This window comes from Theobroma cacao, chromosome 1 (assembly GCF_000208745.1).
Source record: "Theobroma cacao cultivar B97-61/B2 chromosome 1, Criollo_cocoa_genome_V2, whole genome shotgun sequence".
Classification (NCBI taxonomy): Eukaryota; Viridiplantae; Streptophyta; class Magnoliopsida; order Malvales; family Malvaceae; genus Theobroma; species Theobroma cacao.
In genome coordinates this window covers 35,003,540-35,017,812 of record NC_030850.1, presented here as the reverse complement: position 1 = coordinate 35,017,812, position 14,273 = coordinate 35,003,540, and the positions used below count along the sequence as shown (strand labels likewise).

Below are 14,273 nucleotides of genomic sequence, written 5' to 3'. Positions count from 1 at the left end.
CTCTTGAATATATAGTATTTAAATAATTCTGATTATATAAAAAAAAATTATTAATCTTATATATCGTTTTTAACTATTTATATTTTACAAATTATAATTTTATATTTAGTTTCATATTTCTATTATCAATATTTTTATTGTTAATTGAATTTAACATATTAATTTTTTTAAAATTTTAACTCTTATTCAACTATATTTGGCCCCCCCTAATAAAATTTGGCTAACTTCGCCCCTGATTGAGAGTACAATTTTGGACAAGGATATATTAAATTCACTTTTGCAAAATAATTTGGGACTTAAATGGTTAATTAGATATTCCATCTAAACATTTTATTATTTGACAAAATATTCGATATAAAAAAATATAATTAAGTACTTGTATTCTATAAACATTCGATAAAATTAAGATATTCGATCATAAAATATCATATTTCAAATTGGATTTAGTATTGCAACAAGATTCGAACCTCAGCCCGAATCGAACGACTTGGCTTTTAATGGTTTGGAAACTGATGGGTCCAAGTCACAAGCTTAGGCCGGACTAGGTTGAGAGCAGCCCAATACCAGAATCTTATTTTCGCAGGCTTAGAAATGAGCCCTCGTCTGTTTTCTGTCCATTTTTTTAACATAATAATTAAAAAACATTAGAACAAATGGAAAATGTCAAATTGGTATGGATAAATATAAATCCAAAGTTGTTTGGTTGGGGTGGTAATTTCATAGCATTATTTCTAGCTTGTACACGTGGTAATTAATAGAGGATTTATTCCTCCACCCCACCTGTTGATTAATGGAAGGTATGCCCCCACTTTGGCATATTAATATATATATATATATTGCCATTTAGCTTCATCGGAGAACAAAGAGAAATGTTGGTAGAAATTATTAAGACCCTTCTTCTTTGTAGGTATAAAATGGTGAAGCCGTCATTCCAGTAGACAACTAATGGATTAATGAGACATTGATCCTGATAATTAATTACCCAACTTTTGTCATTGCTTAATGCTTATCTTACCAAGCTTTCCAACATTCCATCTTACTTAATTATCTTGATTTGTTTAATCACTTGTACCGGAATGGAATATGTTTGGGCCTCTCTGTTTTCATGTTCAAGTTTCAAGCTTCACCTCGTACAAGGAGAAAAGCTTTCAAGTTTTTACGACGGGCCTTCAACATCTATATTATGTACTTACGAAAGAGATTCAATGAAGGAATATAATAAACAAGAAGTTCGATCCATTGATCAATCTTACAAGTATGAAGAAGAATGTTTAATTCGGGTATATCTTATGTTCTTACAAGAATGTTTCGATTCTTCCATTGATGAGGAAAACTAAACAAACTATAATTACAACCAAAAGTAATTCTGAAGTGAACAAAGCTACCTCAATGACTTCCTAGACTTCATAGGGGTGATCTTGATGACAAGTCCAGGAAAAACATCATCGGGATCATGAATATGAGGATTCTGCTCCACGATAAATGGATCACCACACTTGTCGCTGATGGAGTGAAGGGTTTCTCCTTCTCCGACAACATAGATTTCATCACAGGGTCTGTCCAAAAGCTGTCTCCCTTTGACATCCTCATCATTTGCTATCGTAGTAGTCTCCTTGCAAGAGTTCAGCAACAGTAGGGTTAACAAGACGAAAACACAGCACCAAGAAGCTTCGTCGGCTAAAGATATTGTTAATGCATAAATCTGCCTCTGAGAAAGATTGCAAGCCATGTCCGTGGAGAGAGAGAGAGAGAGAGAGGAATGAGTGATGAGCTTGGGAAATTTATATGAATTGGAAAGAAAGGTTTTCGAGGGGCACGAGTGTGGTGTGAGAACCAGTTTTGGCGGTTTATAATGGTGGGGGTGTGAGAGGGAGTTGGGGGAAGGAGAGGCAAGCTTGACAAAGAGGCCACGATTTGTATTACGTGAGTCACCTTCTTTGTAAGGGCAAAAACCAACCCCGTAGGTAACTTTGTTTGAGTCCCGGGGGGTTTTAAATATTCTTTCTTTATTTATTTCTTAGCTTGTCATTGCTTCGAAACCTGAAAGATTTCCCAATACAACTGAAAAAGAACAATAACAAAACAATACATTTGCTTTTTGTTTTGCTTTACAGATGGGAAAAGTGCTTCTTTCATTCCGGAGGAAATTTGTGTTTTTTTTTTCCTTTCTTTTTGTGTGTTTAGAAAATTTGGATGATTTCCCCTGGAAACCTGACTGCTTATTACTTAATTGGTTAAAGAATACTATCAAGTACAGTTCTTTCCACGCTCCCTCTTAAACCCCCAGAAAAACAAAAGAAAAGAGAAAACTTTCCGGCAAAGACATGGAGTTTCTATCCTTTTGCATCACCATTGACATGGTCTCGTAAGAAACTTGCAAAGTTCGAAATTGGGCATTGATTATTTGTTTTCTACTTCCTATTCGAATTTTATCAGTTTATATGATTTCAAATTTTAATTCTCTTTCTCCCACTATTTAATGAAAAGAAAACTAAATAAATAAATTAAAGAGAAAACCTTATGATTGTGATATGGTAACCAAGCGTCAATTGCGGAAGAATTCACTATGAGATGTGACAACACTGGAAACTAGTTCAAATCTAGAGTAACTTCTAAATCTCCAATATGATATAATGTTTAGTCAAGGTTATACATCTAGGCCGCGTTCGCAAATCAAAACTGGTCCCCAACAAACTGTAAGGTATGAAAATCCAACCTATTGTCCAACTGTAATAGGGGGCAACCAAAATGCAGCTAACTGCTTTTAAGGCTGAAATTATATGTGGTATCAGCAAAGAATGAATTTAATTTGATGCTAACTTGAAGCCAGAGACTCTGTGTAATCTATACATTGTGATTGGTTGAGCCTAGTAATTTTTCATCCTCTCTTGGGATGTCAGTCATGGGAAGCTGAAAGCCGGACTTGGTGATTTTATTCCACTCATTTTCTACTCGAAAGAAAATCCATTGGAACCTTCTGAGCATCTCTAAGGCGGTAACCATGAAGACAGTCAAGTAGTTGTGGCGGAGATGAGCAGACAGTTTGTATGTCCATGTGCAACGCAAAATCAAGTTGCTCCCAATAACCCAAAAATAAACCTACCAAGTGAAAAAAGGAAAAAAAAAAAAAAACAAAACAAAAGGCAATTATATGCACATGAACTAGCTATCTATGAGACATTATCTTGCAGAATGAAATGGCATGAATAACTAACGGCACCTAAGATCCTTACCCATTGTCGGCCATATAACAGATTGGAACAATAACTTGGCTTGTTGAACTTGAAAATTCTAGTGAAGACACTGACAAAAAAAAGGAAGAAAACATCAGTATGCATGCCATGATAGAAAATTCGATAATTACAGGATGTGTAGCATTCTCTGGTTCAGGTAAGGTAAATTGAGTTGAGGTCATATGAACTCAAGCAAAAGCAGCATTTATTAACAGACTAAAGATATGTTCCCTCAAATGGTTGGTGTTCTAAAGAGTTACAGTATTAAGTAGAAAAGCTATTTATATTTCCTTATTCAACACTTATGCTTCCCGTGTGATGTTTCAGCTGCACATGCCACATTTAAAATGAACTTAACATTAGGTGCAAAAATGCCAAAGTGCCCCTTCAAAAGCTACATATAAGAGTGTCTCTGTCAGGGAAAAGGGAAATGTCAACATACCTAAGGTCCCAATCACGAGTCACGTCCCAGTAAAATGAGTAGAGTGAGTTAACAACACTTGAGAAAAGCCAGAGGCGACGGTAAATATATGTCCAACTATCAGGTAAGACATGATATTTAAGGGCTGAAAGAAAAATCACAGGGACTGCTGTCGAATACTTCAAAGCTGAAAACCACATGCAAATTGGGTTACAACAAAACAGATAGATAGCAGTTAAAGGGAAAATGGCTAGAACAAGAATCAGGTGTACAACAGTCACATAGCCCATATGAGATAAAACAAGCGAGAGCTAGCAAAACAAAGTACTGACTAAGTTCAAGGGTCTGCTGACCACAAAACTTGACAAATTTCTTGGGGCATAACATTGTACACCTTACCAGTTCATAGTTCCATATCCCTATCTGACTAGATGTAAATTAACAAGAAAATAGTAAGCATCAGGGACTAGATGCATTACCATTGAAAAGGGTTGCCTTCTCTTTTGTGTCCTTGTACTGCCGCAGGCATTGCATTAGCCGCCAAATGTAAGGGATAACAAGCACTAGTGGAATTCCAACTGAGTGACTACCACAAACCGAGTCAGCCTCAAACCATGCGATTGTTGCCACCTAAATGCCAAGAGAAACCTCATCTTATTAATCTAAGATGATCAGCCTTGCATCAATACGAAAAGCTACAGCAGTTCAAAGTTATGGTATGAATTGATCACAACCAAATCTAAGCATAATCATATTTAGAATTCATAAGAAAGACACAGTATATTGCTCTTTGCTTCTTTACATCATCACTAAACGATAGATACAACCGTTAGCAGATAACCACAAGCATTGTTTAATTAGAAGACCTCATCCAAGCAATTTAACAGCTCTATTCTAAAGCATTATGAGACACAACATTAAGACTTAAGTTCAATTAGCTTTAACTCCCCTAAAAACCAGAAGAAAGAGTAAAGGCCTCACATGCTCATCAGGTCTTTAGTGTTATGTTACCTTCCCTCCATGTTTGAAAAGAATCAAATTTTAACATTGACTATTTTTCATAGAATCACGGGATCAAAAAATTACCTAGGTAACATAACTTACAGATATTGAAAGTGCTAGGCTGTCAAGAAGGGTTTTGAAGGTCTTAAATCCAGTCAATTTGAGATGAAATAAAAATTCCTACCAAGGCACTAAATTTAAGATTTTGAGCACTTTTAGCCTTTTATAAATAACCTACTTAAAAAGCCTTCAGTATTATAATTACCTGGCGATGAACCATTCGACAGACTGAACGCTCCAAATCTGAAAATACCTTCACATAAGAAACAATTACAAACAATTAGAAAAATAAATCCAACTCCTCTTATGAAACCAAATTCTAATACCATAACTTTAGTGTACGTCCGGTAGGATAAGAATGGATGAGAAATCAAGAAAGCAGGTACTATGACATGCAATCTATTTGCATCTGACAGCAGGAAACTAAAACCTTCTCCACAAGAGTATAAAAGTATGATAAAACATTTCATAGGACAGTTCCATTAATTGGTACAATATAATGACTAAGAGAATGAAACTAATAACTTGCTTAAAAAGATGAAATGAGGTTATAGGTTCATACCTTGGCCATGGAGGTTAGAATGTCAGCCAAGAAGAAGTCAGGAAATGAAATTGGCTGTTACACAAGTATTAAACAAGTAAAAATGTGAATGCATGTCAGCCACAGAGAAACTCAAGTAATTGTTACTTAAAAAGAAAATTACAAAGAGAGATTAAAGAGAACCCAACTTCAAAAAATCACATCCAATATGAAGAAAAGCTGATCTGCCAAAGCAGCTTGCTAGCTCAAGTAAAAAGGGAAAGGAAGCTACACTAGAAACTTGCCTGCAGTGGGAGGGCTATCTGCCAGAGTGTTCTTAGCAAGAAGTAACGAGATGACAAATAGAAAATATCGAAGGGGAATACCAAAACCAAAGCAACAGCAACATACAGGATCACCTGTGATTTGTATTTAAAAAGTTCAGAACCATCAATACATGTCAAATAATCCATTGCATAATAATAAGTCCATATAATCTATTCTAAAAGACTACCAGAGAACACTACAGACAGTCACAGAAACATATGTATTCATACATATATGCACCAAATCATTATTGGCATCTCATATTTGCTGTGAAAAATTAACACAGAATAATAAGTACTAAAGCTATAATCACTAAACCTAATGGTTGAAACAAAACGCAAGACTAATGTCTTGCATATATGCACTTAAATTGAAGGGATACAGAGATGAGATAATGCCAGAAAGCAGGGCAGATATTACACTGGTTGTGATGCTGCCAATGACACTTCTCCATGGGAGTAGAGATAAAGGTATGCTGTCATGCTAGTTGGAACTATAATTGTCATCCATATGCTACACTGCATATAGCAAAATAGAAACTGGATATTAGAAAAGGAATATTGCATTTTATTTGTCAGGTTGCACCATAATCTGAGGACCAGATGCTCAATAAAGCATATGCAGTGTAAAGATCCGAATAACATGAGGAGTGATTAGCATGAGTACCTTCCATATTTCTCTGTGGGTGAGATGGTTTTGATCCAGATCAAATATTTTGGCATAATTAACACTACTCTGTGAGAAGACCCATAAACACACTCCCCATAGCCAAACCATCATTGTCTACAATTGCAATACCATGAAGTAAGATTCGACAAACATCTGATATCAAGAAGAATCTGTAGTCAAACTGAGGAGATGTTAACTAACCACGAGAAGGAAAGGGTTATAATATAGGAAAGCCTCATACAAGAATAAGTCTCGCAGGTCTGCGCTCATTCTCATGACTGAGTCCCATCCAATCTATTTCCCAAAAAGGAAAAAAAAAAAAGAAAAAACCTATATTAAAATCTTTAAAAACCAATCAAGAATTTCCAAAACAAATTCGCACTAAAATCCACACCACTGATGGCATCCTAGCTAATTGTATCAATACTGACCTTGCAACAAGTGAAGCCCCATATCAAAAACAATATGACCTGGAAAATCTCTTCCATTAGAAGTTCATCAAAATTTCTTTTCAAAACTAACAAGTAAGAATTCCGATTTAACAAATGAACTAATTATGAAGAATTAAATACTGAATGCATTTTCAGAAAAAAAACAAACCTTAAATCTCCATAGAAAGGTAGGAGAAGGCATTATCGCCGCGGCATGCAAAGGTGAATTTGCACCCTTCATTTCACCTAGCACCAACGGAAACACGTAACCTTCTTGAACACTATTTCCAGGTTCTCCTGCGCCTAAAATACATTCTAATTTTGTTAGATAAGTTAAAATCTACGTAAATCATTATTAAAAGAGATGAAAAAGGTTTATTTAATTTACCTAGGTCAGAAAAAACAGCTTTGCCTCCTGGTTTCCGAAGATGAGGACTGTGAGAAGATTGGATCGTCGTAGGACTTTCAAACATGACTTTGACTGACTTAAATGGATCTTAATTACATCCTGCGACAGTAAATTCAGTTTCATTTTCTCAGCCAAAGATATTACTAAAAAGCAATTTATACTAACATTTCCATAGCTGAATTTTAATGATAATTGACACCAGTTAGTAACATCAAGTAACGAGTAAAGTTTGTGAAATGTCGGATCAAATGCGAGAACCAATGATCGGATCCGGAACGAGAAGAGAAACGGAAAGAATAGAGTTCGGTACCGGATTGGAGCGGAACGACGTCGTGGATGTGCGGTAGTGGCAGATCTGGAAAGGAGGTGTAAGAGATAAAAGAGGAACTCGGAAACAGGGAAGAGGAAATTGGAGAGAAGGAGAGAGGAGAGGTGCATTACCCTTCAGCACGTCGTCTGTGCTGAATGCATCGTTACCTTTCCCCCTGTTGCTTCGCTTTCTATCATCTTTCCGTTGGTTTCTTCCCTTCCTTTTTTTTTTTTAATTAAAGACACATGCAATCTCTTTTATTATTATTATTTTTCAATTTTTTCTAAGTCAGGTAATATGGTACCGAAAAGAAAAATAGAGGAAAAAAAGTCTCAATTGGTTCCTATAGAAAATTAAAACAAACAAAAATAAAGATTTTCTTATTTTTTTTATATTCATAAATGGTGTGGAAGAGGAAAAGTCATAAGCCTTTATCACATTGATTTCGATATTTTCATATTCCATAAATTAATATTTTAAATGATTTATTAATTTTTTCTATTCATTAATGGTAGGAAAAGAAAAAATTATAAGACATTATTATTATATTAATTTTAATCTTTTTCATATTTCATTAATCAATGATTTTAAGTGAAAAAAGAAAAAAAATCAATTTCATTTGAAAAAACTTTGCATGTTCTACTAGTTACTTAATTTAATAGAATGATAAAACAAACCATAAGATATTGTCACATTGATTTCAATATCTTTTCATATTTTATTAATTAATAATTTGTTTACATACATTATATAAAATACGAAACTACTAAGTGTTTTTGGCGCTGATTATGGGAGCAAACTTATAGAGCGGGGCCAGGACACACGGAGGTTTAGACAAATGGCGAATGGTGGGTTGGTGGGTTACTTGTTATTTTTTTATAATCTTATATTATAAATATTTTAAAATTATTTTTTAAAATAAATTATATGTATTTTTTATCTAATCAAATATTAAAGTATTTAATACATTGAGAACATAATAAACGAGATATTGATACTACTTTGCTAACTCGAACTCCTCTAGCTTTTGTCACTAAATTTCATAGGAGAAAATAAGAGAAAGAAAGTTAGATTTGGGTTGGATTTGAGCCGTTGATGGCACATTTAAGTAAAGTGTGACAGTCAAACTGGCCCCCGTTTGATGCAAAGTTTTGGTTTAAGAGGGAAGCAAGGTCTCTGTCTCCTTGGACATCTTGATGGGGGTTTCTCTATTTGTAGGCACACTACCAAGGGAATGTGAAATGTGGTTTTCTATTGGCCAAGCAATGTTCTTCATTAATAAGAATATAATTGCTTAAAGATTAAAACTATGGATGAAGATGATGACTAACTAGCAATGTGGAGGCTTAGATGCGAAGATTAGGTAATAGCGTAGGAGCAGCAACGTAGCATGAAATTTGCTTTATTAAACTATGCACGGGTAAATAAAATTTTGGTGTCATTGAGAGCATATAGTTTATATTAAATTTTAGATTTTAAAAGTAATTTATGACGTTTTGTTTCATGTAATCAATAAAGACCAATATCATATACATATATATATATATTTGTTTGGATATAATATTTTAAATAAATTATTAAATTAGTTAAATAAAATTTATTTTTTATTGTATTCAATTAAATCTTTTTATTTTTTTTGTTTGTGTTGAATAAATTCTTATATTAACAATTAATTATCGTTATTAAAATTATATTTATTATTTTATGTCATAAGATGTCACATGTTAATATAATCACATAACATTTTACACTATCTATATCAACACCACATCACTATAATAAATGATAAGTGTTATTTTAATTATAAACAGTTAGTGAAGTATTAGTCATGAACGCCTATTTAGTTAAATATAAAAATATAAATTTTTGATTAAATGTAATTAAAAAAGAATTTATTTAATTTTTTTATAGTTTAAAAACTTTTAAAGTATTTTACCTTGCAGTAATTTAATTTATTTTAATGTAATTATGTCAATCCACTTGGTATCTCTTTTGAAAGTTTAATTTTTGGCTGTATGTATCAGTATACATTCTTATTACTAAAAATTATTTACACTTATTAATTACGAAATAAAAAAATGGAAAGTAAATAGAGGTGGGTAAGGCGACGCCGTTGAGATGCCCGCTAAAACCCTTAAACCTCACTGGACCGTCGTTAGGCGTTAGCCAATTAATCATCACCAACGAAAATGGCGAGTCCAGAGGAAGCGCAACTCGACCTCTTCCTTCAATGGCTCCAGGTTCAGTTTTCCCCGATACCCTGAACTCAATTTTACTTAAAGTCTTAACTCTGCGTTTTAATTTCTCTCATTCAACAAAACAACAACTTTTGATTCAGGCAAACGGAGCTCAATTCCGCGGTTGTCAAATCAAGTATTGCGATTCCAACAAAGGCTTCGGTATTTATTCCTCCGATAATACCCACGAAGATGGTTAGTAAGTAAAACCCTTTAAAAAGAAGTTAAAGAACCAGAATGATACTTAGTTGCTGAAAATGTTTTTGTTAATTTTTATGGAAAAAAACTGGGCAGGGGTTATTCTTGTTGTTCCCTTGGATTTAGCAATAACTCCGATGAGGGTATTGCAAGACCCTCTTATTGGAGCAGAGTGTAGAGCAATGTTTGAAGAAGGAGAAGTTGATGATAGGTTCTTAATGATTTTATTTCTTACTGTGGAGCGTCTCCGTAAGAATTCTTCATGGAAACCGTATGTATTTCGTTTATTTCGCTGAGTTGTTGTTTGGTGTTCTTTTTTTTTTTTTTGTTTTTATTTATGTGGATTGAAAGATTGGGTCAGGTACCTTGATATGCTTCCGACTACTTTTGGGAATCCACTTTGGTTTATGGATGATGAGCTGTTGGAGTTGAGAGGAACAGCCTTGTACAGAGCAACTGAATTGAGGGTAAATATTAGTATTTGGTTAAACTTTGTTTCCCTTGAAGATCAATGGATGAAATTTTACCACTCACGATGATGAAAGATAGTATAATTGTTTTACAGAAAAAGGATTTGCTAACTGTGTACGAAGACAAAGTGAAGGATTTGGTCAAGAAGCTTCTGGTTCTCGATGGAGATTCAGAAAGGTGTATATTTATTACATTAAAAAAAGTTGCAACCAAATGTTGTGAGTAAATTTTTGAGTTTCTGGTCTTGTCAAGCATATATTCTTATTTTCTTTTGCTTCATTTGCAGTGATGTGTGCTTCGAAGATTTCCTTTGGTAGGAATCTCCTCAATGAACTCTTTTTCTCTCTCTCTCTCTCTTTTTGGGTTGTGGGGTGTTTCCGGCACTTCGACTATGCTGGCTAATATTGCATGATTTCCATCATGCTAGGGCAAATTCTATATTTTGGTCGCGTGCTTTGAACCTTCCTCTTCCGCATTCTTATGTATTTCCTCAAATTCAAGAAGATCAGGAGAAGGAGATTTCCTGTTCAGTTGACAAAAGTTCTGAGGTCTCCACCAGTAATATTTATAGTGGATCGCCAATTAATGAAAATGATGGAAAAAGTGAGGTTATGCTTCTTACTTATCAGTTATATGTGGCATAGGTCTTTTCTATGATTAGATTTTACAGCTGAAAAATTTACCGCGTTCCTGTTGAATTGAGATTAGAATTTTATTTTTTTTTAATCAGGATTTGAGGCTCATGGGAATGATACCGGAATGACTGGAGTGACTTCCACATCAAGACAAGGAGAAACTGTCTGGGTGGAGGGTCTTCTCCCTGGCATTGATTTTTGCAACCATGGTAGGCTAATTTTTATTAGTCATTAACTCTCTAGTTCATATTGGTTCTATCTATGTTGCATTCCTGGTTTTTTATTCTTGATTCTCATTTGTAGTTTCTCTTTCCCCCTCACCCTTTTCATTGCTTTTAACTAATCCAATTTTGAGGTTTTTGCTTGTTAATTTTACATTTAGACTTGAAGGCAGTGGCGACATGGGAAGTTGATGGAACAGGATCAATAACTGAAGTTCCTTTATCCATGTACCTTATTTCTGGTAGTCTCCTCTTTCCCTTTTATGGATTTAAATGTAACATGTTCTGATGAAATCTATGATATTTGTAGTGTTTCTTCCTTTTTTTTTTTTGTTTAAATATCAGAACTCTAACCAGTGGTGGCATTATTTTTTATGCTCAAAATGGAAAGCTTTACAAAGTCCTTCGCTGGTTGAGAAAGAGATTTCCATTAGTTATGGAAACAAAGGCAATGAGGTACTTCACCTTGTCCTGGAGATATTCTTATTTTCCTAAAATGAATTCTTTCTTCTGTACTTTGAAAAGTTTTATATGTTAACAGTGATAGCCTCCTCTGGCCTTTCCGTTACTCTTGTTAACTTCAAGATGTTTGCTGTTGTCTGTGAGCATATTCCGTACTTATTGCAGTGACAAATGACTTGTACAATTTCTGTATATTCTAGAAGTATCTCAATGTCATAGATTATTCTTGTATTTAATCATCTCTTTTTGTTATTATCCCATAATGAGGATATCTTTGAATTGAATTATGGTCCTTTACAAAGTAGAAAAAGAATTTTTTTAAATCTGCTCCTTGATTCTGTGTAAATTGCATAGGTTTCTATTGTGGAAAAATTACATGATTAAGTTCTTTCCAATGATATTGATGCATCTTCCTTTTTAGATGATCTTTTGGTGGCTGGCATGTTTGGTGGCTAGCATGCCACATGCTTTCATCTCCGATCATGACCTGTAAAATATGTGTAATAGGTTGTAGTTTCATCTTAGCTCTCTGTCAGTTTTACAATATTGACTTCTAGAGTGACACTGAACTTCTCTTATAATCAATATATATTGGCACTCTTATCCGGGGCATACATACTTATTGATGTCTGTGAAGCCATGTTGATTACCTTGTGTTTGACCCAGGAATTGCTTTACTTGTATGGATTCGTTATCGACAATAATCCAGATGACTATCTCATGGTATGTTTATGCGAAAATTCGCAGTTTGTCCACTTGTGTTTTAGGAATGATTGTTATTTAGGCATTGATCGTTTGTGAGGAGATAAACTGAATGACTTGGGGCTTTCAACCAGATCCTATTCTTTCATTATGCTCTTCTGAGCTTATGCACTAACATTTGTCAACTCTACAGATTCATTATCCTGGGGAGGCACTCCAGAACATTTCCTTCTCTGACTTCAAAGGACAACTGCTTGTAGCACAGGTCAGTCTTCATATATTTATAATTAGTCTAATGTTCTGCTATGTTAATATTTAATTGAGATGTATTGTTTCAATGACTACATATTCTTTGGTATAACTATTAGATTTGCTATTCTTATGGCCTTTCTCCCTTTTCACCTGAAAACAAGTTTGATTTGCTGAAAAATCTGCTTTGGTTCACAGAATGCTGCAATGCGGTGTCTTTTACCTAAAAATTTGCTGGATAGTGGGTTTTTTCCAGCAGGGTCCTCTAACAATAAAGCAAAGAATACCTGTGAAGCTGATATAATTTGCAATTTTAGTTGGAGCGGTCACCGCAGGACACCTTATTACTTGAATAAGTTGGTTTTTCCTGAAGATTTTATGACTGCCTTGAGGACCATAGCCATGCAAGAAGATGAGGTTTCTAAGGTTTCCTTAATGCTGGAAGAGGTGCAATTTCTCGTTTGCTACATCATATTGATTCTTCAATCTATTGCAGTTACTGTTAGTCATGTTACACTAAAATACTAAGTAGAATTCCTTAACTGGCTATTTGAGGATTATCTTGAAAATGACAAATGATTTAAACTGTTGCTTTAGCCCTAACTGAAACTGTTGCTCTTCTCCAAGCTTGTTGGGTCTGAAGGAGAAAGACAGCCATCTGAGACAGAAATAAGAACAGCGGTATGGGAGGCCTGTGGGGATTCTGGAGCTCTGCAATTACTTGTTGACCTCCTTCAGAAAAAGTAAGTCATTACAGAATCATCTTAGAGTTTGAATCCTGAACCTCCCTGATTACGTATGCATGTGATTACCTAATGAAAGTTCTTAATATCATTACTTGAATTCTCTACGGGCAAGGATGATGGACCTCGAAGCGAGTTCTAGAACAGAGGACTGTGATGCTGCACTTCTTGAGAATGCCCTCATTATTGGAAGCCCAGAGCAGCAAACAAGGTATATGAGAAGTTCAAACTTTCTCCTTTTCATTGAAAACAAACTTTCACTGCCATCTATAGTTTCATTCCGATTGGCTGCTGGTTCATTTGCAAAACTTGTCACCCAAATAAAACATCTTTTGATTAATATTGGATTATCCTATTTGTTTTATTTTGTAGCGCGGAGACAAATGACATAGCCCAGCACAAGCTGATGAGTAGGAACAGGTGGTCTAGTATAGTGTATCGGAGAGGGCAGAAGCAACTGACTCGTTTATTCCTCAAGGAAGCAGAGCATGCCTTGCAATTGTCTCTAAGTGAAGGACATTGAGTATTCATATCATACAATAAGTTTATGGTGCCAAATTTTTTATTTCTGGAACGCTAAAAATAATTTTTCTTTTTGCATAGAAAAGATAAAATACAATTATTTATAAATTTTTATCAAATTTCTTAAAATGGGGAATGAATTCCTTTTCATTCAAAATAAGCGATTTCGTTAAGCTAGTTACTTGCAACTTAATTATTATCCACATTCAAGACATGGGATATGTTTTACAAAACTCCACATTCAAGATGTGGTAAATGTTTTACAATCACAGTCCTGAAATGTGGTGGGCATCGAAGTTCCTATTCTACTTTGGTCTTGATTGGTTCTTCAAAGCCAGCTACATCCCTAAGCACCCATCCAAGGGAATAAGCAGCTGCAGCCGCAACAGCACCATTTAAGAGGACTATGCCCACTGACTGTGCGTAGTTTTTGCCAGCAATCTTGGCCCTG

General features: G+C 34.7%; 3 protein-coding genes across 6 annotated transcripts; 1 reads left to right on the top strand and 2 right to left on the bottom strand.

Annotated features, from left to right (window-relative positions):
* Positions 1,217–1,916, bottom strand: LOC18614235. The gene has a single exon (XM_007051895.2). The coding sequence runs from the start codon at positions 1,727–1,729 to the stop codon at positions 1,382–1,384; it is 348 nt and encodes a 115-aa protein (XP_007051957.2). The 5' UTR covers positions 1,730–1,916; the 3' UTR covers positions 1,217–1,381.
* LOC18614234 (SPX and EXS domain-containing protein 5) lies at positions 2,591–7,617 on the bottom strand. Its single transcript, XM_007051892.2, has 15 exons — positions 7,514–7,617; positions 7,383–7,427; positions 7,052–7,171; positions 6,833–6,966; positions 6,664–6,702; positions 6,434–6,526; positions 6,230–6,346; positions 5,986–6,081; positions 5,542–5,655; positions 5,279–5,332; positions 4,922–4,969; positions 4,134–4,284; positions 3,676–3,841; positions 3,234–3,303; positions 2,591–3,099 (listed from the first exon to the last, which is right to left on the bottom strand). Exons 3-15 carry the CDS (start codon positions 7,134–7,136, stop codon positions 2,845–2,847), a joined length of 1,422 nt encoding a protein of 473 aa, XP_007051954.1. The 5' UTR covers positions 7,137–7,171; positions 7,383–7,427; positions 7,514–7,617; the 3' UTR covers positions 2,591–2,844.
* Positions 9,519–13,905, top strand: LOC18614233 (protein-lysine N-methyltransferase EFM1). 4 transcript variants are annotated; one of them, XM_007051888.2, is made up of 16 exons: positions 9,519–9,622; positions 9,721–9,814; positions 9,914–10,088; positions 10,179–10,284; positions 10,383–10,465; positions 10,575–10,601; positions 10,716–10,891; positions 11,019–11,132; positions 11,306–11,386; positions 11,536–11,600; positions 12,273–12,329; positions 12,502–12,573; positions 12,756–13,004; positions 13,185–13,300; positions 13,416–13,511; positions 13,673–13,905. In XM_007051888.2, the coding sequence occupies exons 1-16, from the start codon at positions 9,572–9,574 to the stop codon at positions 13,821–13,823; spliced, it is 1,713 nt and encodes a 570-aa protein (XP_007051950.2). In that variant the 5' UTR covers positions 9,519–9,571; the 3' UTR covers positions 13,824–13,905. The 4 variants fall into 4 exon arrangements, with proteins under 4 accessions (XP_007051950.2, XP_017970026.1, XP_017970035.1 ...); XM_018114537.1 differs by having other exon boundaries at positions 11,527–11,600; XM_018114546.1 differs by lacking the exon at positions 12,273–12,329 and having other exon boundaries at positions 11,527–11,600.